Source organism: Colletotrichum karsti (assembly GCF_011947395.1).
Source record: "Colletotrichum karsti strain CkLH20 chromosome Unknown Scaffold17, whole genome shotgun sequence".
Taxonomy (NCBI): domain Eukaryota; kingdom Fungi; phylum Ascomycota; class Sordariomycetes; order Glomerellales; family Glomerellaceae; genus Colletotrichum; species Colletotrichum karsti.
The window spans coordinates 930,466-955,287 of NW_024065917.1; the positions used below are offsets into that span (position 1 = coordinate 930,466).

The 24,822-nt window shown below is 51.5% G+C and overlaps 10 protein-coding genes across 10 annotated transcripts; 7 read left to right on the forward strand and 3 right to left on the reverse strand.

Moving 5' to 3' along the window:
* Nucleotides 1–819: 819 nt before the first annotated feature.
* CkaCkLH20_06079 (uncharacterized protein) lies at nucleotides 820–1,776 on the forward strand (the record flags this gene model as incomplete). Its single annotated transcript, XM_038888796.1, has 1 exon — nucleotides 820–1,776. The coding sequence occupies one exon, from the start codon at nucleotides 820–822 to the stop codon at nucleotides 1,774–1,776; it is 957 nt and encodes a 318-aa protein (XP_038746132.1).
* Nucleotides 1,777–2,003: 227 nt separating this feature from the next.
* On the reverse strand, nucleotides 2,004–3,400 carry CkaCkLH20_06080 (salicylate hydroxylase; the record flags this gene model as incomplete). The annotated part of the gene is made up of 3 exons (XM_038888797.1): nucleotides 2,004–2,042; nucleotides 2,105–2,437; nucleotides 2,495–3,400. 3 exons carry the CDS (start codon nucleotides 3,398–3,400, stop codon nucleotides 2,004–2,006), a joined length of 1,278 nt encoding a protein of 425 aa, XP_038746133.1.
* Nucleotides 3,401–5,518: 2,118 nt separating this feature from the next.
* On the forward strand, nucleotides 5,519–7,211 carry CkaCkLH20_06081 (fungal specific transcription factor; the record flags this gene model as incomplete). Its single annotated transcript, XM_038888798.1, has 5 exons — nucleotides 5,519–5,720; nucleotides 5,773–6,072; nucleotides 6,298–6,373; nucleotides 6,436–6,802; nucleotides 6,861–7,211. 5 exons carry the CDS (start codon nucleotides 5,519–5,521, stop codon nucleotides 7,209–7,211), a joined length of 1,296 nt encoding a protein of 431 aa, XP_038746134.1.
* A 97-nt stretch (nucleotides 7,212–7,308) lies between these two features.
* Nucleotides 7,309–8,730, reverse strand: CkaCkLH20_06082 (aminotransferase class-III; the record flags this gene model as incomplete). Its single annotated transcript, XM_038888799.1, has 1 exon — nucleotides 7,309–8,730. The coding sequence occupies one exon, from the start codon at nucleotides 8,728–8,730 to the stop codon at nucleotides 7,309–7,311; it is 1,422 nt and encodes a 473-aa protein (XP_038746135.1).
* A 434-nt stretch (nucleotides 8,731–9,164) lies between these two features.
* CkaCkLH20_06083 (ricin b lectin) lies at nucleotides 9,165–10,716 on the forward strand (the record flags this gene model as incomplete). The annotated part of the gene is made up of 4 exons (XM_038888800.1): nucleotides 9,165–9,656; nucleotides 9,740–9,987; nucleotides 10,049–10,490; nucleotides 10,543–10,716. The coding sequence occupies 4 exons, from the start codon at nucleotides 9,165–9,167 to the stop codon at nucleotides 10,714–10,716; spliced, it is 1,356 nt and encodes a 451-aa protein (XP_038746136.1).
* An 899-nt stretch (nucleotides 10,717–11,615) lies between these two features.
* Nucleotides 11,616–12,624, forward strand: CkaCkLH20_06084 (major facilitator superfamily transporter; the record flags this gene model as incomplete). The annotated part of the gene is made up of 2 exons (XM_038888801.1): nucleotides 11,616–11,931; nucleotides 11,987–12,624. 2 exons carry the CDS (start codon nucleotides 11,616–11,618, stop codon nucleotides 12,622–12,624), a joined length of 954 nt encoding a protein of 317 aa, XP_038746137.1.
* Nucleotides 12,625–13,598: 974 nt separating this feature from the next.
* Nucleotides 13,599–14,656, forward strand: CkaCkLH20_06085 (pectinesterase; the record flags this gene model as incomplete). Its single annotated transcript, XM_038888802.1, has 2 exons — nucleotides 13,599–13,721; nucleotides 13,796–14,656. 2 exons carry the CDS (start codon nucleotides 13,599–13,601, stop codon nucleotides 14,654–14,656), a joined length of 984 nt encoding a protein of 327 aa, XP_038746138.1.
* A 3,465-nt stretch (nucleotides 14,657–18,121) lies between these two features.
* CkaCkLH20_06086 (alpha-L-arabinofuranosidase B) lies at nucleotides 18,122–19,642 on the forward strand (the record flags this gene model as incomplete). The annotated part of the gene is made up of 1 exon (XM_038888803.1): nucleotides 18,122–19,642. The coding sequence occupies one exon, from the start codon at nucleotides 18,122–18,124 to the stop codon at nucleotides 19,640–19,642; it is 1,521 nt and encodes a 506-aa protein (XP_038746139.1).
* Nucleotides 19,643–21,493: 1,851 nt separating this feature from the next.
* Nucleotides 21,494–22,435, forward strand: CkaCkLH20_06087 (phenazine biosynthesis-like protein; the record flags this gene model as incomplete). Its single annotated transcript, XM_038888804.1, has 1 exon — nucleotides 21,494–22,435. One exon carries the CDS (start codon nucleotides 21,494–21,496, stop codon nucleotides 22,433–22,435), a length of 942 nt encoding a protein of 313 aa, XP_038746140.1.
* A 188-nt stretch (nucleotides 22,436–22,623) lies between these two features.
* Nucleotides 22,624–24,455, reverse strand: CkaCkLH20_06088 (general amino acid permease agp3; the record flags this gene model as incomplete). Its single annotated transcript, XM_038888805.1, has 4 exons — nucleotides 22,624–23,222; nucleotides 23,286–23,701; nucleotides 23,753–23,865; nucleotides 23,916–24,455. 4 exons carry the CDS (start codon nucleotides 24,453–24,455, stop codon nucleotides 22,624–22,626), a joined length of 1,668 nt encoding a protein of 555 aa, XP_038746141.1.
* Between the last annotated feature and the right edge of the window lie 367 nt (nucleotides 24,456–24,822).

Here is a 24,822-nt window from a genome sequence, read left to right on the forward strand (position 1 = left end):
AATCGCACGACGCCCGAGGTGGGTGCCCCAGCTAAATATGTCTAGTTGTAATCTGGTTTGCTCGAATCTGATCATGCCATGGTATTGCGATTTGGGCACTTGGTAGAATGGTAAGACTTGGCGGCTGGAAATCAAACCCGATGTTCAGTGTCCCCCGTGACGCGCCAAACTTAAGCTGAGGAGCGGAACGCCTCCGGTAGAAAAGGCCAGGACATACGACAGACCGTGACCGGCGCGCTTCCGACTAAGCAGGGAACAGTGATCACAAAGACGGAGATTGAGCGTCATGGGGCCATTTGCTGTTACATTGCCCTTGCCCCTGAACTAACTCATTGCTGCCTCTTCTTTGAAAAGATCTGCTGCTCTCCAGTCTGGGGTGACGTGGAGTTGGCCCCAGAAGTCGGAGTCGGCCGGTCGCCGAGTGGGTATGCGGGGAGAGTGGGATACCGGCAGGGGTACCTAACTTGAGAAATCCGGAAGAGTGGGCCCGCTGGCTCGAGAAACCGGCCGGCATCCGACAACTCGTAACAACCGGCCACTATCCGACCAATACATGGCTTGTTATCCCTCGAGATGGATGCCTTGCCATCCAGAAATATTCGCGGTCCACAGGTGTTCAGCAAGCCAGGCCGGAAAAGCCCGACAAGCCTCACAGAAACAAACCCATCAGGCAGCCGGAGCAACTCTTAAGGAGGGGTCAACCTACTCTCAACACCTTGTACCTTCATTCGTACGGCTTCGGCCCAGCCGTTCCCAGCGCCTCTTTCAAAGCTCGGAATCTCATCGTACCCGTTCCCGCCATCTCTTAGCTTCAACAAAATGGCACCGACACGCATCATACTCGACACCGACCTGTCTATGGGCGCGGGTGCCGATGTCGACGATGGCTTCGCCCTCGCCCTGGCGCATGCAGACAAGGACGTCCAAGTTGATCTAGTCACCACAGTAAATGGAAACACCGACGTCGAGAGCGCGACCATCTTGACCGGCGTCCTCCTCAACCGACTCGGAATCCAAAACACACCATTCGTGCGCGGTTCGGCCACCCCTATCATCCACCCGGACCAGCACCGCACACCTGCCCCTCACGTTCTCGCGCAGAAAGGAAACGCGCGTGCTCCGGATGCCGGCTACGCTCCCGTGGCCATTGTCGAGCACATCCTCGCCAACCCGGGCGAGATAACCGTCGTCGCGATCGGGCCTCTCACCAACGTGGCCATCGCGCTGCTCCTCGAGCCCCGGATCAAATCCGCCATCAAAGAGCTCGTCATCATGGGCGGCGTGTTCCTCGGGACCATGTACTCCCGCAGCAAACCGGGCGAGTTCAACGTCTTCTCGGACCCGGAAGCCGCCCGGACCGTGCTACGCTCCGGCGTCCCTCAACGCTGGATCGGCCTCGACGTCACGCTGCGGGTCCGGCTGAGCATGGCGGACGCCCTGGAGCTCAAGAAGTCTTCGTCGAGTTTCGCCGCCTTCGCAGGGGACGCCACCATCTCCTACATAGACTATCAGGCCGTCAGGTTCCCGGGAAGACCCAAGACCGACTCCATCCCCATGCACGACCCCCTGGCTGTGGCTGTCGTGTCAAAACCCGAACTCTGTGAATACAGAGACATGGCTGTGTCGATCATTACAGGCGACGGTGAAGCGCGCGGCGTCATGATCGCGGACAGACTGGAGACACCATCACCCCCTATACCAAATTGTCGAGTCGCTGTCGATGTCAATAGCGAGGCGTTTCGGTCGCATTTTTTAACGTTGATTCAAACGCTGTGAAGAGTTTGTCATTTTTGGATATTTCTTCTGTCTCTTTTATAGATAAACAATAGATACTCTGTAGGAATCTTTTATTGAGGGTTCTCGGTGGTGGAGTTTCCATGCTTGTACCCCTCTCATTGATCCAGATAAACTATTGTCGTGTTGGATAGGTTCGAGGCAATCACATCTAATACAGAGTGAGCTTCCACTTCCATGCTGGAATGAAGCAATTGAAAGCTCCGTATTCAGAGCCGAGACCTCTCGGTCTGTAGATAGCGGTCGGCCTACCAACATCGTCAACATTGTGCATGTTGAGCCGCAGAACGGGTCAAGATCTCCAACTCACCTCTGCAATTGCGTCTGTTCCTTGAGCCCATTTCAAAAAAGCTGAGGTTCCGAGCTCCGCATTCATATCGGGCTTGACGTTTTTGAGCGACTTCACTTGCCATTGACCCGAGCTCGGTGGGAGCTTCTTCGACGGGCTGGTGAATAGTTCAGTGTTGTGACTTGCCCACTTCTTGATTCGCTCGCATCTGGCCTTTCTGATGTTCTGCCAGTCGGAAGTGATCGCCGGTACGTTTGCTGCGGGTTTGGGAGACTTGGAAATCAAGTATTCCAAGACACCGATATCTTCGACAATAAGCGAAAACCCTTGGGCTGCGCTTGGCTGCATCGCATGCTGTCGCGAACACTCGTTAGCAATCATGGTCATGCGAAGTGTGTGACTGCCACCTACCGCAGAGTCGCCAAGCAGTACAATTCTCCCGCCTTCACTGGTCCACCGAGGTAGGTCGGGAAGCTCGGCAAGTCGCCATCTGTCACAGGTCTTTGCTACGTCGAGCACCTTGCGGATCTCAGGGCAAGCCCCCTTGAACATCTTGCGAACGTATTCGATGTCGCCCCTCTCATCCCACAGCCCTCGCTGGTCGGTACTACCCTTGACGCCGAAGAGCGCAGCATACGACCCCAGGGTGCTGTTGTATCTGCTGGTCACGTGTACAATGCCGTCGTCACCCATGTATACGTTGAGATAGGACTGGTCCATCAAAGGCTCCAGCCCAGGCTCAGACACCATCTCTTCCTTCGTAAGACGCACCCCGTAGAGTGTCACATCGGTGACGATAGGATCAATCGGCCGACCCGTCCCCCGAAGAATCTGCTCTCGTATGATCGAACGGATCCCATCCGCGGCAAGCACGATGTCCGCAACAAGTCGGGTCCCGTCTCGGAGGTTAACAACTGCTTCCTGTGCGGTTTCTTCCACTTTGGTAACGGCAACGTCGAACAAAACGGTGGCACCGGCCTCCTTGGCTTGTCGGTAGAAGATCTCGACGAGAACGTCTCGGTTGGTGCCCCAATCCGGGTAATCAGAGATGTCGGTCGCAACAGCTCGAGTCGCTACCTCTCCGGTCGTCAAGTTTCGGAGAACATTGGCCGGAGTGTCGATGGAGACGCTTGCCAAGTCGTTGGATAATCCCCAGCCTATGAGGATCTTTGAGGCACCGGGTCGTATGTTGAGGGCGCCGCCCGTGGGAGCGAGATTGGGACGTTGTTCTAGAACTTGGACTTCATGACCCTTCCGCGCGAAACCAATCGCGGCGCAGAGACCGCCGAGGCCGGCTCCGACAATAATGACTCTCATGGCAGAGGTTGAAAACCACTAGTCTTCGAATTTGAGAAGATGGCGTTGGGCAACATGTAACCTCGTTAGACCAAGCGACAGGTGACCCCAACTTATGGTCTAAGAAGCCTGCTTACGGCATTGCACCGGTAATGACATCGGATGTTACGGAGGACTACGCTAAGCGCCAAGAATGGCTGCAAGTTACACTCCATCGGGTTTAAGGCGGAGGAGAAAAGATCATCTCTCTGCGACTCAGTGAGTCGATCGTATTCGGTTGGTTATAGTTGAAAATAAAGACAGTTGACCGGGATGCTCATGGTTGTATGAAGGCCTTTAGGAACAGGCCGCCAATCATGGGCTGCACTACGGTGTAGTGAAGCTCCATTCAATATGTCCACCACCGAGGCTGAGCATCGCGTACTGCCTCAAAGGCTCCCCGACAGAGTTCAACTTCAAGGAGACTAAACCATTTTGGGCTCTGCAGCCGAACGCCAAAATGAGAGCATATTTCGCAGCTAACGTAGCTTAATGACTGATAGTTTGTTGTCTCTATCTCGTATAATTCGTATCTGATTGGATGTGAATCCCCTATGTCCATGTCAGCAACCAAACAGATCCCGCTGCCGTGGCGGATATCCGTAATTTTGTCTCCTCTAGCCCTGGGTCTGGCTCTGAGACGAAACATTTTGTCGCCCCGACCAATTTTATCCTGTCTGTGTTCACATTCCAGTTGCAATCACTTGAGCGCCATATCTTCATAACGTACGGCGGCCTGCACCTGCATTTTCGTGAAGAATGGGTCCGCATCGGAAAGGTCCCACCCGGCCGGAGCGGAGGCCGGGAATCTAAAAGCGGGTCCCACTTACCGCGCCGGAAGCAATCACCGGCGTGGTCTTTCAAATCACTCGGCTTCGTCCCCGTCCATTTAAGACCACGGAGGTGCAAGAGAAATGCTCTTGAAAGTAGGCATTCTTTGTTTCAACTCCGTCCCGGCGTCCCGGACGTCATCATGGTTAACACGAGCCATATTACCACACTGCAGTCGGACTGGGGTACCGTTACTGATGTCTCCCTTGCGAAATGATTCGGCAATTTCTTGGGTCAATGTTCATGCCACACGCTCTTGACAGATAAGAATAAACGAGTTGTTTGTAAAGTCATCATGCATCAACTCCCTGTATTCTGCTGCTATGTCTTGTCGTTCTAGAGGAGCATATGGTGACAGCCCGTTACCCGTTAGCAGAGTCCACCCGATTTAAACAATCGAAGCTCAGTATACTTCCTCGAGTAATTCTTGATAGAATCTCCACTCGATACTGCGATGCCGTGAGGATAGTTTTCCTAAGAAAGTATGGGTTGCCGCGCCCTGTACGCCTTTTCCTGACAAGCAATTCCATCGGAGTGAATCGGACACTAACAGCCAACAAGGTCTGATAACAGCCCAGATCCACCGCCGTTTGATCCACATGACAAAGCCGATCCCGGCAAATGTAAGCCGATAATTTTATTCTGTGTCGTCGGTTTTCACTTTCGTCTTCCTCAAAGCCGACAACGAACAATGCGTTCCAGCCTCTCATGCGAGTTTTGCCGGTAAGTCCGCATCACCACTCGGAGTGTTCCCCCGTCGCTTATCGGATTGATCGGACGTTGGAGACTAATGTCGCATCCCCTACCCCGCAAAGCCGATCGAAGATCAAATGCGTCAACGACGGCAGCCCGCCCTGTGGAAAATGCGAGAAGTCGGGCCGTACTGATTGCCAATTGACGAGACCGCAGGTCAATGCGACCGGCAGGGCATCCAAAAGGGCCAGGAGAGATACCAGCGACGCGTTTGACGCGTCGCTGCGAAGCTCGTGTGAGCATGATGGTGAGTCGCAGCAGGTGCACTTGTCGGCACCACAATCCAGAGGCCCAGCGACACCAAGCCAGGGGTCGGCTGGTCCGGAATATCGAGATGGACGATCTGAGATGGATCGACATCTCCAGAGCATACCCAAGGACTTGGTATTCATCGCTCTGGAGGCCTTTTGGCGCAAGTTTCCCGAGTTGAGGGTCATTCATCCATCGTCGTTCATGCAAGACTATGGATCGAGCTGCTCAAGGGAAAGTAAAGCACTGCTTGCGACGGTGCTCGCGATGACGAAGACGCAGAACCCAGATTCGGATCGCCTGCGAACGCAAATTCTCTATCCTAGCGAGCGGTACGCGTCGTTTGCATCCGAAGTGCTGGCAACTTGTATTCTGCAATCGCCAGACGTCAAGGTCATCCAGGCATTGCTCATCTTGACCCTCTTCGAATGGGGCACTAGAGAGTTCCACAAAGCTTGGATGCACTGTGGTAACCACTAGCCTTGGTTGCCAGGAAGTCCCAAATCGCTGACGCCCAACAGGAATTGCAATTCGCATGATGCAGCTTCTACATAGCTCTCGGGTCGCTCCCTTTCCCCTGGAGATCCCTCATCGGACTGAGCTCAACGACTTGACAACCGCCATTGAGACCAGGACTTTCTGGGCTTGCTTTGTGATGGATTGCATGGTCAGCTCTGGCACGTACAACCCGCGAGTGCTCCCAAAACCGGAAATGATCAAACTGAACGTCCCCCGCCCTCCAACGTCCACCGAGTTCGCTCTTGGGTCTGGATCAGTGGTCCAGACGGAGGAAGCGGAAACCACTCTCACACCGGGGGGAAGTAAGACATCGGTCTATCTTGATCTTGACCAAAGCTTTGGGATCATGGCGGATGGCTTTGATATTTATTCTGACGTTATGGCATTTGTGTTCAACGATGGCCGAAGAGCGCCCGGAATGTGCTTACCAGAGAACTGCCCCTGGGTTCCCACATCACCAGTAGCATGCTGGAGACGGCGTCTGAGCGAATGGAGGTTCAAGCAACATCATCGGTTACACTATCCAGAGAACAGCGTAGCTGCTCATGCAACCTTGGGCTATGGAGAATCATTTGTTTATCTCAATTTGCTTTACTATCAAAGGTTAGTCACTTCAGGTACTCATCCCTATTGATCAGTCAGTTCACTGACACATCACAACGTAGTATCATGATGCTGCACCGAGAATACTTCCCATTCTTACCTGGTCTGGAAGATCCGCCAAAGGGCCCTATTGATCCGCCGCTCCTTGAAGATGAAGCACCCCCCGGGTGGTGGGATGACAGTGCCCGTGAGTTCTTCGGAGCCGCAGAACATCTGGGAAGTATCCTCAAAGAGGCCTCGGAATGCGGAGTAGCTGTGATGACCCCTTTCGCGGGCTTCTGCGCCTTCTCCTCCTGCTACATCAATCTCTACGGCTTTCGCTTCCCTCGGATCACGTGCGGATATGCTCCGAGAGCCGAAGAGCTGATGAACACGAGCATTGAATATCTCAAACGTTTCCGGGAAGTTTGGGATCTAGGCGACGGATGGGTAAGTTTGACACGGTATCTTCAGGATTAGAAGTGATCTGAATACTGACGCCATTCAGCTCAAAACGATTCAAAGCGGATCATTGATGTACCAGCGGGTCATCTCAAATAATCACAGATACCGTGGCCTATCACGGTTCAACTTCAATGTGCTTCATCAGTCCGTCCACGAGTTCCGTGTCGTCGATAGATCCGCGCAGCATCTCGAAGAAATCAACAATGCCGAGCGAAGTTCGATCAGCACCGCCGAGGCAGACAGCTTGGTTGAAAAGGAACAGCAAAACACCGTTGGATTTAGCGCTCAGGCTTTGATAGACCCTAGCGGCAACATGGACGACCAGGGTCTATGGCCGAACTGGTGGTCGATGTTGGAAGAGGTGAATACTTCAGAGATCTTCACCTTGACCTGATTTGTAAATGAATATGAAAAGCTTTTATCATTAAAACGCCTCCAAGTCGCAACTACACAGGAGCGTGAGCCCATTCCTCTGCTTCAGTTTCCCATCATCACCACTCTGTTTCCGCCTCAATTTCTTCCACTGCTTCCCTAAATACTTGACAGATTTGCTTCAGCTGCTCTTCAGTCGTGGTAAAAGGCGGCGCCAACAACACATGGTCTCCTCTCTTTCCATCCACGGTTCCTGCGCCAGGGTACAACGCAACACCATTCTCGAAAGCCCGCTCTTGGATCCGAAGACCGAAGCGCTGCGTCGGGTTAAACGTGGCCTTGGTTTCTCGATCTCTAACAAACTCTACTGCCCAGAACAAGCCGCGCCCACGAATGTTGCCAACAGACTTGCAGTCTTTGAGCTCAGCGCGAAGCAGGTTCTCCAGTGTCTTGCCTAGTTGCGCACAACGCTCAACGAGGTTTTCCCGCTTGACAATTTTCTGAACCACAAGAGCGGCAGCGCAAGCGATGGGATGCGCCTGGTAGGTGTGGCCGTGGTTGAACGCCTTTGATCCCCGCCTCAGGACGGTGACCACTTTCTCGTGCATGAGAACTCCGGCGATGGGACCGTAGCCACCACCGAGACCCTTCGCGATCGTTGTGATGTCGGGGACGATACCCTCCTGCTCGAATGCGAAGAAGGTGCCGGTCCTGCCAGTGCCGCACATGACCTCGTCCAGGATGAGAAGGGCGCCGTACTTATCACAGATCTCCCGCACACCCTTGAGATAACCAGCAGGAGGAGCCACACAACCTGCGGTGGCGCCGACCATTGTCTCGGCGACAAAGCCAATGACCTTCTCAGGGCCCACACTTTGGAACTCTGCTTCAATTTCAGCGAGCAGTCTGGCCGTGAAGTCTGCCTCGCTCTCGTCTGATCGTTGGTATTGATAGGCGTAGGCGGGCGAGACATATGATACGTTGGGGTAACAGAAGCCGTCGTAAGGGACCTTTCGCGCAGCAACACTCGAGACAGACATGGTGGCCATGGTGTTGCCGTGATAAGCCTGACGTCTAGCGATGAGATGCAATCTCTGGGGCTCTCCCTTCTCGTAGTGGTACTGACGTGCCAGCTTCAGCGCCGACTCCACGGCTTCACTTCCGCTGCAAACGAAGAAGGCCTTTTCGAGGCCGTGGGGATTGCCGTCGAGTATGAGATTCGCGAGCTCCTCGGCGGGTTGGGTGGTATATGCTTGCGTGTGGACGTAGCTGACTTTCCGGGCTTGTTCGGTGATGGCTTGGATGACTTCCTCGTTGCCGTGGCCGATCAAGGCTACGGCGGCACCACCACAAGCATCGATGACCTTCTTGCCGTTGGCGAGATTCAAGTAGATCCCGCTTGCCGATTCGACCATTGATGGGTGCTGCACTAGAGAGCGGTGCATCAGCCTGCCCTCGGCGGACTTAGACTTGATGGGCAATGCTGGCTCTTGGACGCCATTGGTTGGCGTGAACAACTCATCGTTTCGCGCAGGAGCCATGATTGCAATGCAGGTGCTTAAAAATGTGATATGTAGATCCAATGCTGGTCAGAACGAGGGAAGAAGACTCTTTATTAATGAGTCAAAGCCATACTCCACGGAGTCATGTTCAAAGCCGACAACTCGGGATCAACGACCCGGTCACGGCGTGGTCCCGGAGGTCCAGTCAAAGACGACGCCAGAATCTTCGGAGGATTAATAGAGATAAGTCCCACAAGTTTACGAGTCGTACGAACTGGCGAAAGTGACGAGCGATGGAGACCGGAAGAAGAAAAAATCGTGCTATCGGTTTTGACCCAAACCCGATAGCCGAGAGCCGACTTACAACATACGATGGTAACAGGCTTCTTATCTATTGCGTGAATTTCAGAGAAGATTTCAGCTCTAGATGAACGCTTCCACTTCAAATGTTTTCTACTCAGTAGATTTCCAACATGGACGTCGAGAAAAGGTCTGACAATTTCGTCGGCCCTGACGCCGGAGCTCGTCTTGCACAAGATGTACACGACACCGATACCGACAACTCAACAACTATGCCGCCAACACCGGAGATAGCTCCGTATCCCGAACCGACATACGACGACCGAAAAGCATGGATAACAGTGGTGGCTTCTTCTTTGACAATGTTTGTCTACTTGGGAGTTATCTACTCCTGGGGCATCATGCAAGTTAGACTTGTCGAAACGACCTCATCAAGTCTGACAACCTTGACGTTTGTCGGATCTATGGCGACATCGTTTATGATTTGCTTCAGTATCGTATCGGACAAGATTGTCTGCAGGATTGGATACAGGTTGACGGCATTGATTGGGGGCTTCTTCATGGGTCTTGGAGAAGTGCTTGCGAGCTTCTTGACGCACCATGTTATTGCTCTCTTCTTCCTTCACGGTCTCCTGTTCGGTCTTGGTGGCGGCCTGTGTATCTTTGTAAGTATTTCTCCGTGTTGCAGATGCAGATGATCATCGACACGCCTAAGCTCGTACACTAACATCCATCCTCCTTCTCCTAGTCCGTCTCAACCGCCCCAATGAGCCTCTTTAAGAAACACAAAGCTTTAGCAATGGGCTTCGTCTTCGGTGGCGGAAGTCTTGGATCCGCTATCATGAGTGTCGTCACAAATTACCTCGTGAAGGACTTGGACGTTGCCTGGACGTTCCGCATTCTGGGCTTTATTCTCTGGGGTGTGTCCATTCCGGCATCGTACTTCCTTCCGAGGAGGAACAAGATGGCCAATAAAGGGTCTCGTCAGCTGCAGTGGTAAGTTCTACCGTCAATTATGGATACAATTAAACCCTTGGCGCATCACTGACCATGTCAGGTACCGCTTCAAGGAGCCAAGATTCCTCATGCTCGTCGCCGGAACAGTCTTGGCATGCTTTCCCCTATTCATCCCACCCTACTTTATTCCGATCTTTTCTCGGTCAATGGGGTACTCGAAGGAGATTGGCGTCATCATCCTGGCTGCGTGGAACCTGGCCTCGACATTTGGGCGTGTCGTCGCTGGTTGGGTGGCGGACTCCGTCCTTGGCCCGGTTGAGAGTCTCGCAATCTGTATGCTCCTCATGGCTCTCAGCTCCCTTGTCGTCTGGCCGCTGTCGTCTTCGATTGGGATCTTCTCAGTCTACCTCATCTTCAACGGCATCGGCTGTGGTGCCTTTTTCAGCTTGACTCCGATTGTTGTCAGCTCGACGTTTGGAGGCGAGAATACACTGAGTATAATTCCTGTCGTCTGGACAACTTGGTTTTGTGGCTTCTTTTTCGTAAGTATTATTGACGTAACCATGTTATATCACTTGTGCTGATCAACAACAGGGAACTCCAATCGCCTCCGGGTTGTACTCGCTTTCGGGTCGGGCGGACGATATTGAGGCATTCCGGCCTGCGGCGTATTATGCCGGCGCGATGGCGTTGGCTGGGTTTGCTTGCTTGTTAGGCATTCGCTTTACCCGTGCCAAACAGAGTCCAGAAGAGAAATCGGGCGTCTGAGCATCTTGTTGAGATCTACATGTAGCTGCTGCTGTTTGAGGTTGCTCTGATGGCTTAGACTTTTGACCACGACTTACGAATTAGACTAGACTGTAGACATTAGCTCACGTCTGATGGATCAGAAGCACTTGGCGGAGGACTCCGCGTGGATAGATTGCTTTAGAACCATTCACGAGTAGATGCGAATACGATGATATCCCAGACAAACCCCAAAATAATGAGTGAACTTCTAAATAAACATAAGAGGACTATGCGCTAGGGAAAATAGTGCTAGCCTAGAATGAGACATCGGCGTATCTCATTACTTCATTCATCGGGATGTCATGTCTGATATTGACGATCAGCTTCCCCAAAAGAGACAATAGTCAGAGGGAGCTTAAAACCTATTGGCGGGACTTTGCGTGATGCCATGTCACATCAACGATGCGGGGAACCGTTACCATTCCACTGGTGGGTTTTTGGGTGTCCTCTCAGCCCGATACGACATGACAACAGTCGCAGCTTATTCGACACTCGAGATCAACTAACCCCTCCTGAAATCTGGTGTAAGTCTTGGCACTTTATTTGGCCGTGAACTCCTCTGCGTAAAGGCTGGAACTGAAAATGTGCATGGAGTACTGACGAGGTGGCCAGGGCTGAATTGGCAAGAAGAGAAACGATGTTCTTCTTCTCCTTCATCCTTGGCGATGTTCATATTTCAAACAACTATTAGCCTAAAAGCATGCATGCGAAGATCTCATTAAGAGGCCGATGACAGTATGACAGGGGTAGCGACTCCTGTATCGCGCCCCGAGAGATCGATTCTTAAATTCAAGTTAAATGCACCACGAAGTTGCTTATCAACACTTCGAGATTCCATATTCAACTACTAATTCAGACTCATTGAATCAATCAACATCATGAAGTTCACTACCGTTGTTCTCACTGGCCTTCAGGTCATTTCCACTGCCTACGGTGCCATCGTTGAGAGGCAGAATGGGTGCACCGCTTCTGCCCCAGGTTTTGCTTCTCTCAACGGCGGAACGACTGGCGGTGCAGGTGGCACTACCGTGACGGTTACGACTCAGGCCGACCTTGAAAAGTACGCCAGTGCCTCTGGCAAGTATGTGATTAAGGTCAGCGGACGTATCACTATCACGCCTTACGGCAAGGAGATCAAGGTCGCCAGTGACAAGACGGTCATTGGCGTCGGAACCTCTGGAGAGCTTTACCAAGGTGAGAGTGGAAAATATCTCTTCATGAGACAGTTACTAAAAGTATGATTGAACAGGTGGTTTGGGTCTTAATGGGGTCAAGAATGTTATCATTCGCAACCTGAAGATCGGCAACACCAACCTCGGCGACGGCGTCGAAAACGACCGTGATGGCGTGCAGGCCGACACCGTGAGTAACATCTGGATCGATCACTGCCATTTCGAAAACGGTGGCGATGGTCTCGTGGACCTTCGCAAGGACACCACTTACTTCACCGTTTCCAACAACATTTTCCGCAACCATGACAAGAACTTCGGCATCGGCTGGACTGAGAACGTGTCGGCTCGCGGAACCATCAACCACAACTGGTTTGACAAGACCAACCAGCGCAACCCAAGTGCCGACAACCTTGCCCAGGTTCACCTTTACAACAACTACCTGTACGGCATCACCTCATACGGCCACTACGCTCGAGGCAGCACCAATGCCAAGGTTGAGAACGTCTTCTTCGAGAACACCAAGAACCCGCTCACTAAGGACTCTGGCGCCGTGCTTAATGCGTCGGGTAACACCTACAAGAGCTGCACGGGTACCATTGCTTCAAACTCTGGCACCGGTTTCACGCCAGGCTACTCTTACACTCTCACGCCAACTGCTGATGTTCCTGCCTATGTCAAGGCTAATGCTGGCCCCAAGGCTGCTGTTTGCTCTTGATTGATGACACCACGGGGAAACTAGGGGTATATCCCGGAGCGCACCGGTCGGACTTTGATAGTTGGAAAGGAAGGATTATTCTTGGAAGCTTTCTCAGTGTACATACTTGCGTCGTCGCTCGTTGAATTGGAATAACGTTGTTTGCCCGCATGAGTTTTACCTATGGATATCCCATTGGTCTCTTGCAGGGACAGTGGGTGAAGATGGGTTGGCTCCAAGACAAATTGCCGCCACGCTAGGTTGATCTCAAAACGGATATAGGCTAACCATGGTACTGGAAACTCGATGGTGTCCCGGTATTTGAACAGATCGTGCATCCGTCGTTAGAGATGTTACCCTGGCTGGCCTCAGTGAGTTGCCCCTCAGATCATTCCGGCTGAATTCATTTGCCTTCTAGTCACTCCAAAGGGAAATAATGTCGTCGGTTGAATCTAGTCCAAGGCCCAATGCCCTCTTAGAATGGTGAATGATGATCAAATATGTCACAGGGTCTGGGACATAAACTAACCACCCCGGGAATGCGACGTCGATTTTAAGTTCCTTTATCAGCGGATAGCTCTCAGCTGCATCGTGTGGACGGGATTATTCGACAGTACCGTATTCGGGGTAGCTGTCAATGCCGGGAGATGATGCATGCTGGTGTGAGGGGCAGGGTGGGATCAGACGGACAATTTTAGTCCACCTCTTCTCTTCCCTCCGTACCCCGCCTGATGTTGATTGCGTTGCCATCCCTTTAAAAAAGCATTTATCCAGCTCAGATTGAGCGGTGAAACTCGGGGTAAGTCTTTCGGAGCTGAATGCAGCCAAGCTTTGTGTAATCTAGATATGCTCCTGCAATCAAGGACGCCAAGTCGAAGGGCGATGTGGCGAGGCATCATTCTGGTCCATAAAAGAGGCATCGCAACTAAGTCACTCAGGTCTTGACCAGTACCTTAACCAAGACTCTTGTGCACACTATCGCATTGACCATCATCATGAAGTTTCTTGGCGTTCTCTCGTCGTTAGCCATTCTGGCCAGCAACGTTCTAGCGGCATCCCGCACGTCACCACCATCGGGCTCGATTGTGGTTGCCAAGTCCGGAGGCCAATACACTTCTGTAAGTAAATCCTACTCGCTGAAAGGTTTTGAGCGTATCTTGTCTCGTGTCACTAATGCATCTTTCCTTCACAGCTTCAAGCTGCCATCAACTCGATCTCTACAAGCTCCACGGCGACTTTCACCATCTTCATCCAGCCCGGAACTTACTCTGGCCAAGTCTCAATTCCCAGCCTCAAGGGCAAGCTGGTGATATATGCCTACACGAACAACGACCAGGACTACACTCAAAACCAAGTCACTTTGACTAACACCCTTTCCGCTGCCGATGCCGGAAGCAACGACCTCTCAGCCACCCTCCGTGTCGCCACCAACTACTTCAGCCTTTACAACGTCAATCTGATCAACGGCTACGGAAAGGGCTCTCAGGCTCTGGCAATCTCTGCCAACGGTCAATACCAAGCCTACTATGGCTGCAGCTTTGTTGGCTACCAGGACACCATCTACACCAACAAGCCGCACCAAGTCTACAAGAACAGCTACATCGAGGGCGCGACAGACTTCATCTTCGGCAACGACGGAAACGCGTGGTTCGAGAAGTGCACCATTGCGATTAACGGCGCTGGCTACATCACTGCCAGTGGACGCGACAGTGCCGATGCCTACTGGTACGTCCTCAACAAGGCCAAGATCGCGGCCAAGTCTGGCTCCGGTGTCGCCAAGGAGTCAACCGTCCTAGGCCGTCCTTGGAGGGAGTACGCTCGCGTCGTTGTCCAGAACTCCGACCTCAGCAACGTTGTCAAGCCGGTCGGATGGTCTGCTTGGGGAACGAACCCGACCGGCAACGTGTACTACGCGGAGTACGGCAACACTGGTACTGGCGCAAGCGGAACCCGGGTCAGCTGGGCGAAGAAGCTCTCCAGCCCCGTCTCTATCGACTCCATCCTTCCAGGCTACACCTCTTGGGTTGATATGACCTACTGGAACTCATCTTAGAGGGTATTTGAGGAGATGTTGAGAATCAGGTGTATGGGAAGGAAGGCAGCTTCATTGGTCAATGGGACTACATCAATGGATCGGTGAGAAGCGCGGTGTGCGTCATATTAGCCGAATGAAATAGCCTTGGTCTCCAAGAAACAGTGATCGACCACATTCAATATCCACTACCGTGCATAAGCGTGCTGCTAGGCCAGTCTAACGCACAGCATGTTAATAAGCAGCGGACCCCTCCTGTGAAGCGAATCGAATCGTGATCGTTTGACTTCAGTTTCCACGCAGCATCAATTGCCGCTCTCCAGTTGCTGCAACCAGCGAAAATCCCATGTCCTCAGAAACTCTTTACTCTCCCCTGAATCGAGAAACTCGATGCACCAGGCTACTCAAGTTCTTGCCGCGCCGAGACGAGGGCCCCATCAAGTGCACCTTAACGACCCATTCGCTGAACCATCCTCCTCCGTTCATAGGAATATCCTACGTCTGGGGTTATCCAAGCCCAACTTACGAGATTTCGGTCAACAACACAAAGCTTCGAGTCCGTGAGAATCTGTGGCAAGCACTTCAGCAACTCTCCAAGATCGCCGAAGACGAGGACAACTGCATTGTCAAACAACGGAATTCTCGAAATAAGTTCCCAAAATACTTCTGGATTGATGCGATCTCCATCAATCAAGAGGATGTGTCTGAGAGGGGATACCAAGTCGACCTCATGAAAGATATATTCTCTACTGCGAGCTTTGTCATTTCGTGGATCGGCGAGTCGGACGGCAATGTTCCAGAGCTATTTCAGTATTTGCATCATCTGAAACGCTATTCAAGACAACAGAGGGCTGAATACTTGAGAAGATCTAAACGGCGTTTCACGTTCAAAGATGCTCAGTGGCTGGTATCTCGTCCTTACTGGTCAAGAATATGGATAGTGCAAGAGTTCACCTTGCCGCGAGAGCTCTACATTCTATGCGGGTCAGATGCAATATCATGGCCCACACTAGAGCAATTCCGACCCTTCGGCGTCTCGAATAAATCCAACCTGGGCTTCAAACATTTGTCGAAACAAGAAAATCACCACACTATCGACAAGCATGTGAATAGCTGTAGAGAGCTATCCAACCTCCGGAGGTCGTGGCAAACCGGGTCAAAACAACCATCATTCACGGACGGTGATCCATCGTTTGGAGCGAGACCAACATTGGCTCGACTGTTGGCCTTCTGCAAAGACTACCAATGCTCAGATCCTCGGGACAGAGTCTATGGATTGCTGGGCTTGACGGAAAGCGAAGAGGGAGACAGGCTGTCAACCGACTACACGATTAATCCTTTCCAGCTCTATCATCGGGTCATATTCCACCTGAAGGAACACAAACGCATCGTCTCCCACATATTTCAGTCGAGACTCGCTGAAGGTCTTCAGATAACAGACCATGATGATCTCCCAGTCTCCTCTTTTGTTTATGAAACAGTGGGAAGCCGAGATATCAGAAGGTTCCTTGCATCTGACTCAGATGTTGGAAGAAGGCAATTCTTGAAAGATGTGAAAGACTACCTTGGAACCGAAAGCATTTCAACTGGCGACGAACCTGATAGCGAGGCTTTTGGTGTGGTTCTGGAGCATTTCCGGTGCTTTCCTAAGGAGCATGATCCCGCCACATGGGCAACCTTTGAAGAAGCGTTGAAGAAGGCGTTTCATTTTCACAAAGATCGTGAACGACACACAAACTCCGATGTACAATATTCAGATTAAAATTCGTTTACGCTTATGTGATGAATTGAATGTAGTTTTGAAGTCACACGGTCTTTCTCTTCGCCGAAGATGGTGGTGGTGGTGGTATCATATCACCACTACATTTATGTTCGTATTGTTGTAAACTGATGGTACTCAACATAATTTCAATGGATCTAATTTTGAAGATTTCTTTCGACGTGCATGTTATGTGGTGATGTGCTTGAATATTCAACGGTTTGGGATTGTGGAAACATGATTTAATAGAGAAACCCGAAATCACACAGGCAAGAATAGACATCATACTGGAATACTCGACAACCACTATTATATTCCCTAGTTGAATAATTGAATGGTTAATCACGGATAGAAAGGGCAATGTTAGAGAGAATGAGGATAGCAATAGCCCGAGAGGAAATCAGGATAGCAAAAGAGGTAACGTAACGAGGACAGCAGCCGTGGAGTGGCAATTGAGATGCCAGTTGCAAGGAAAAGACCAACCACGCAAAAGTGTACTAATAATGGGAAACCTTTCACTCTCAAGGTTTCTGCTATCAAGCCAACCCTAATACTTGGGATGAACATGGATCATCAATATCCAGGGATACCCCTCATTGGCATCTCCGGGACGGAAATTCAGACAACAACAACTCGTCTGTTTGTTTTCTGTGGGGGCTCTGCTGAAGTAACTGTAACTGACTTCGAGTTCAAGTCGATCTCCCCAAATCAAGCTTTGACTTGGCGACAACGAATTTTAGTGCCCGTCTCGGCATCTCATCGGACGCTAAGTAGCTTCTTGTGTTTCTTTAGTTTAGGCACACGACTAATGGCATATTCTCTACCGCGCCAATGGGTTTTCGCGGAAGACAGCTAGAGTACGTCATTCTCATGCCGCCAAGTCAAATCCTGTTCTCCACGTGTGAGGCGGCTGGGGTTTGGAATCTGGGGTCTGGGGTCCAGACTCACATCGCAGCCCCCGCACTCGCCGCTGTTTTCTCTTTCTTACGCTCACCACATTCGCTCTACTTCTTTACACGGAAATCTTCAACGGCCGCAAAGGATTAGGATTGTAAGGCCTGGTAAGATTGGAATCCATTGCTGAAGCCCGTGCCGTCTCTCCAGACTTGAGATGTAGGATGGTTTTTGTCACATGGTAAAGTTCGGTATGCTGACTGCTGTGCTCGGATTGTCCGAGCTACATACCACTGTCGCATCATCTCGTGATCTATTAAAATACGACCTGCTGTGCCGGTCTTCCGCTGCCCAACCCAACCCCGCACCCTAAGCCATTTCGGCCATCCTGGAGGTCACTCTACCGCACAAAGTCCATCTTCAAAGGGACACACTATTGCGCGTTCAAGCGGATATGTAGCACCGGATGGGAAGGTTGCAATACAAAAGCTTCTTTGCCTTTAATTATTGGAGGAAATTCTTGGCACATTAGTGGCTCGAGCCACCCACAATCCGAACAACGGACGTTTAACAGTTTGGATGAAGTTGAAAGCTAACATGACGGGTCACTCACTTCAAGCGGTTCAATCATCGACGACCCTGCGGAAGAGCCTCTCTCTTTCTCAAGCGGCCCAACCAGAAGAGAATGCGAAGATGGATTGATCGGACGTCTCGAGGCTTAAAAGCCCAAGGGTTCGGAGCTTTTCGTTTGATAGATGTCATTGAGTTCGACATCCGAGATCTCATAGGTGTTTGCGTCCCACCTTACCTCTCAGTATCACCAAGAGATTAAGATGTTCTCACGACCAAGCTTCGAGCGTATCTGGGTTCTTGCCCTGGGTCTCGTCGCCACCGGCTCCGTTCACCTCGTTGCCGCGGGACCCTGTGATATCTACGCCTCTGGTGGAACGCCTTGTATCGCGGCGCACAGCACAACTCGTGCTTTGTACAGTGCCTTCACCGGCTCGCTGTACCAAGTGAAGCGTGGATCCGACGGTGCCACGACGAACATCGCGCCACTATCCGCCGGTGGTGTCGCCAATGCCGCTGCCCAAGACACTTTCTGTGCCTCTACGACTTGTCTCATCACAATCATCTACGATCAGTCCGGGCGTGGCAACCACCTCACTCAAGCCCCTCCCGGTGGCTTCCAAGGCCCAGAGGCCAATGGCTACGACAACCTTGCCAGCGCCATTGGCGCACCGGTCACTTTGAACGGCCAGAAGGCGTACGGTGTCTTCGTTTCGCCTGGCACGGGTTACCGCAACAACGCCGTCAGCGGCTCGGCCAAGGGCGATGCTGCGGAGGGCATGTACGCTGTCATTGATGGAACTCACTACAACGGAGGTTGCTGCTTCGACTACGGCAACGCAGAGACGAACAGCCTCGACACGGGTAACGGTCACATGGAGGCCATCTACTTCGGTGACAACTCTGCCTGGGGTACTGGGGCCGGCAGTGGTCCTTGGATCATGGCTGATCTGGAGAACGGCTTGTTTTCTGGAGTTAGTCCCACCAACAACGCGGGTGACCCATCTATCAACTACCGCTTCACCACCGCCACTCTCAAGGGAGGGCCAAACCTTTGGGCCATGAAGGGCGCGAATGCCGCATCTGGTTCGCTGTCAACTTTCTACAACGGCGTGCGCCCGAACAAGTCTGGCTACAACCCCATGAGCAAGGAGGGCGCCATCATCCTTGGCATCGGTGGTGACAACAGTGTCAGTGCCCAGGGTACCTTCTACGAGGGAGTCATGACATCTGGATATCCCTCCGACGCCACCGAGAACTCAGTGCAAGCCAACATCGTAGCCGCAAAGTACGCCGTCACGGCATTGAGCACATCTCTTACCGTTGGTTCCTCCGTCTCTCTCCGGGCCACCACTTCTGGCTACACCGACCGATACCTCGCGCACACCGGCTCTACTGTCAACACCCAGGTCGTATCCTCATCCAGCGCAACCGCTCTCAAGCAACAGGCCAGCTGGACAGTCCGCACCGGCCTTGGTAACAGTGCTTGCTACTCCTTTGAGTCCAAGGATACCCCGGGGAGCTACATCCGTCACTCCAACTTTGAGCTCGTCGTAGGTGCCAACGACAACTCAAAGCTGTTCAAGGAAGACGCGACTTTCTGCGCCCAGGCAGGTCTCAGTGGCCAAGGCAGCTCTATCCGAGCTTGGGGCTACCCCACTCGCTACATTCGCCATTACACAAACGTTGGTTATGTTGCGAGCAACGGTGGCGTTCACACTTTTGATGCTGCCAACTCATTCAACGCTGATGTAAGCTGGGTGGTTAGCACCGGTCTAGCTTGATCATGAGTTATGTCCCATTGGATGCAGGTAGTTCATATGATGGTCAGGGTGTCGTGGGTCAAAGATGGATCGGATTAGGTCTAGAATACAATAATTGACCTCCGGTTTCAACGCCACAAGCCTTTTGCAGTGCTTATGAGTATTGTGATTAATTCTTTCTAATTTTTTGAAAGATGGGATCACGACCCGTTACTCAGAACATGAGAAGCCTTTCCTCATGTGCTTGAAACTGCCTGGTTGGTTTGGAAAGTTTTGAGTGAAGAGACACTTCGAACTTCCGCTTATCTATTCTTGCGAATCAGTCTTGCATTTATATGTAACTGAGCCTCAGCACGACAAGTCGGACGAGTTCCTATGAAACGAAGGAAAGTTCATGGCTTCTCTCTATATTCCGTTTCACTAATTTCATGTTTGATAGGTTTATGAACCATACTCAAACTTTGGTGACGCAAATCAAGATGTCTTCATGTGAAACACACATTTAGTTGACAGCATAAGAGCTCCATTGGTACTCAGATTATGTCCTCTGCCAATAAGACTGATTCCTAAATTCCCAATTGTACTGCTAAATATGAACTTATTTGTGATAATTTATAGAAGCAGAATCGTATCATTGCTTCAGTTTATGCCACTGAGACGCTCCTGCCGCAGGCTGCAACCACTCAGGGCGATTCTTTGTGAAGACCTCGTCTCCCGGCTTCAGCGAAGATCTAATCGAAGTTGTTTGTCAGTGATATTACCCAGGGCTCCAGTGAACCCCGAAGACTTACCCATTCTCGAACAAGATTGTACGAATCAGAAGAAGCACTCCTTTTGCTGCCGCAGGAACTGTCCAAAGCGGACAACCACACGTGCCGCAGAAGGTTTTCAACTTGGGATTACCACTTGAAGTGTCGGTAAACTCGTGTTCTTTGATGGCCCCATCATCGGATGTGACTTTTACGTCTTCCACCTTGAATCTAGCAATCTGCGATGATATGCTTGTCAGCAATTCTTTATAGGTCACGATGTCTTGAAAACTTTCTTACCGTCTGGCTGAATCCACCGGATCCCTTACTGCAATGGTCACAGAAACATGAGACCACACCGACTGGTTCTGCCGAGGCAGAGATGCGGACCGCGCCGCAGAGACAGCTCCCCTCGTACGGTGCAGACATTTGAAAGAGGTGAGTTTTTGTTTCGTGATGAAGACGCGACTAAAGGCAATGTTTCAACTCGGTCGAGGCAATTGAGGATTTTGAGAGTTAAGTTATGATCGAGCTATCCACACGTTTCCGCGAAATATTTAATGCTTTTAAATCGGAGTTTTCTCGAAGGGCGTAGGACATGTCGTCTGCCATGACGCAACTTGATTGGACTGATGGACCTATCAATCCTCTAAGTGACGACCGTGGAGATGTCAATGAAGGGCGCAGCGGAGAGGTGAGCACGATATTTGGAACTTTGGATTTATTTCCGGGATAAAACTTGAAATCTGCAGATGTGCTTAGTCAAACTTGTCATTTGTGATGGATGTTAATATCGACTGATAGACTTTTCAATCTCGCGATGCACAACATCTTACCGCATACTCCGAGTATTGAAGCTATCCGACCAGTCCCTCCCTCAATGAGTATATCGATATTGTTCAAATGTTGCTCCGATTTTCGCTGCCACTTTCGCTCCGACTCTCGGAACCGCGCTCATGATATTTTCCGGCTGACACATCGAAGCCTTTTGCAGGATGAGTCACTGAAGATATCATTTTGATGAAAGCTCATCTTTCATGCCCCGTGCCTCTTCACCAAGTTGATTTCTACCTCATTTCAACACTTGCTTCAAATCGGCCTGCCTCTTTACTCAGCGATCACGATGACGACACTACCCTTTACCACGCTCGATGTTTTCACCCAAACACCCTTTAAGGGCAATCCTTTGGCAGTAGTGACGATCCCAGTCGGCGTCAATCTGTCTCAAGATCAGAAGCAGGCCATTGCACGAGAGTTCAACCTATCGGAAACCACTTTCGTGCACGATGTTGCCGACCCTGCGACGACTAGTGAACGGCGCTTCGATATCTTCACTCGCGAAGCGGAAATCCCGTTTGCTGGTCATCCGACGATTGGAACAGCTGCCTTTCTTTACTCGCGCGGTGTGCGAACTCTAATCGCAAAGGCAGGGCCCATCACGATTGAACCAATGGCAAACAGGGCTCTCAGGGCGGCCATTCCGTACAATGTCCGCCTACACCAGAATCGTCTGCCAGTCCCAGATCCCGCATCGTTCCCGGTATCACAGGCCGAGGTTGCAAAGGCGGAAGGTGGTTCTCCTCTGTTTAGCATCGTCAACGGAATGGCCTTTGCTCTGATTGAGCTACCCTCTCTGGAAGCTCTAGGAGCAGTGCAATTCGGCGCGATGCCAGAACTTCCCAAGGAACTCCTCGATGATGGTTGGAACGCCGGCTGGGTCACGCGGCGGTATTACTTCATCCGCATCGCCGCTGAGAATCTCAATGGTAGAGCTGTCTATAAGATCAGGACCAGGATGGTCAGACGATCCATGGAAGACCCAGCCACTGGAAGTGCGGCTTGCGCGTTGGCGAGTTACCTGAGCTTGCATGAGCTGAAAGACAAGTCAATCACCTTCGAGATCACCCAGGGAGTTGAGATGGGACGAGACAGCGATATCCTGATAGACACGGAGGTCGGAAGTGATGAGAATGGAATAAGAAAACTCGAGGCATTGCATCTCGGGGGCAAGGCAGTTGAGGTGATGAGCGGCTCTATCACCGCTCGATTTGAGGCATCACAATGAGATTATAGTTGAACTTTTGCGCGATTGGATCATCATTAGCGCTGCAGGAAACCGCAGCTTCTTTGTGTTGATTTGTTCGGGGTATCTATAGAAGTCACAGCCTGTAAATGGTGTCACAGTGACAGAGTTTCTACAAGAGAAAACGAAAGGGACTGAGTCTTCTAGCAATCAAGCCTGCCATCAGCCGTCTAAAAGCTTTTCAGCAGGCGCTTCCACCAAGGAAGTCTATCCAAGTCATGTTCTCCTGTCTCAATTTCTCGCGACTCGTCCAAGTCTCTCCGGCGACCAGAGAGCAGATCAACCTCACTCGACCTCCAGAAATGAGTCTTGAACGCGAACTTATACCCAAAGTAAATCAGCGGGAACAGAGGCAGCAAGATGTACGCATCGACGAAGGAGCCAGCATCGAAAGGCGCCAGAGTCGTCCATCCCTGGATAATGGCGAGGAAGATGTTGGCCGCCAGTCCGAAGTAGGCGTTCCAGGGGTAGAACATGGATATGAACGGCAAAGAGCTCTCGGCATGTCCTTGTGCTTTCCATGCCTGACGGAATCGAATGTGAATGAACGAGATTGAGCCCCAGACCAAGAAGGTTGAGACACCGCTCAGGTTCACAATGTATGAATACGCTTTGCTAGCGCCGGTGCTGATGTTCATCATCGACAGAGCTCCGCATAGATTCGTGAAGACGATGGCGGGGATGGGCACTCCTCGACTGTCGGTTTTGCCCAAAATCTTGGGTGCCTTGCGATCTTGGCCCATGAAGAGCAGCGTCCGAGACCCAATGTCTAGAGAATAAGAAAGTCAGAAATTGCATCTTGGTTCGGAACAAATGCTATGCGATGACTTACAAATACTTGAGTTGCAGGCACTGAGACACGTAACGAAGATGAAGGCGTTAATCAAATGGACACCTCCTTCCCATCCAGCGTTCTGCAGAGCCACTGTCATGGGACTTTTGACAGCACGAGAGCCACCATTCACGAGCTCATCGGCATTCGCGGGACAAGTGAGACCGAAGAAGAAGGCCGATCCCATGTAGATGAATATAATGCGCCAGAAGACCTGTCGAATTGCGAGAGGAACAGCCACGCGAGGATTTTTCGTCTCGGTAGCTGCCACAGCAACAGACTCAACACCGGCATAGAAGGTTGAGCAGAAAACGAAGACCTTGGCTACGCCACGGAAGCCGTCCACAAAGGCTCCGGGGTCGCGCCAATACTTGAAGCCGAGCGCCTCTTGTCCCGGGATACCGCCAGCAGCATATCTGCATTTTGATAAGCCTCTGTGAAGGGATATTATTATTCACAATACTCACACGATGGAAAAGAGGAAATATGCCACAAGCCCAACAAGCTTCAGCAGAGCCAGCCAAAACTCGGCCTCCCCAAAGGCCTCAACTCCTAGAAGCTGGAAACCAAGGAAGAGTGTCTGAAACTGTCAGTGATATGTCTCCCACGCTGAGAAGAGAACGGGCATACCCAGAAGATCAGGAAGTATCCCCACAGGGGCACTTTGTCGCTCCAAAACACAAAGATGCTCGACAGCACATTGTATTCGTTTGCCAAGACGCACATCCAGATGATGTAATAATTCCAGCCAAGCGCAACTCCGAAGGCCTTATCAACAAAACGGTCGGCCAGCCCCGTGAAAGCACCGCCGCTGGGGTAAAGCGTCGTAAGTTCCCCGAGACTCTGCATGATGCTGAAGGCGATGATGCCAATCACACCAAACCCGATAAGCAAAGACGCGGGCCCGCCATTGGAAAGCGCACCGCCCGCGCCGATCAGCAAGCCGGGGCCAATGATGCCCGCCAAGGCCATCATGCTGAGATGTCTCGTCTTCAACCCGCGCTTCACACCGCTCTCCGGGTCGATGGAGGCGAAGTCTGCCGACATGGAATCCTCGTGATATGTCCCGCGGACGCCTGCGTCCTCGACGACGGGGACGCCATCGTCTTTGTCGTAGGCTCTGTATCGTGACATGGTGGTGCGGTGAGAGGAGTTGAAGGATCCGTACATGCGGGCGAGATAAGATCTTATCAGTGGTTCCTGTCGTTCTCCCCGCAGAGTTCCACTACAGGAGCGCCGACTCACGAATAGTCATTGGATTGGAATTTAGAGAGTATGTTCAACCAAACACTTTATGGGGGTTGAAAAAGGTTTTAAAGATGACCCGACAAGACGGGCCGGGGCCCTTGCACATGCATTACCGCGAGTTAAGAACCGAGCTGTTACATTGGTGTTCGTCTTCTGTGAAAACTCGGATTGGCAGACTGCGCTGTTTTCTTCCCCGAAGCGTGGGAAAGGGCAGGTTGATTGATGGCGGATTTGCGCCGCGCGATCGCGTCATCGATGAACGGTGCACTGATAACGACTCCAATTGGTC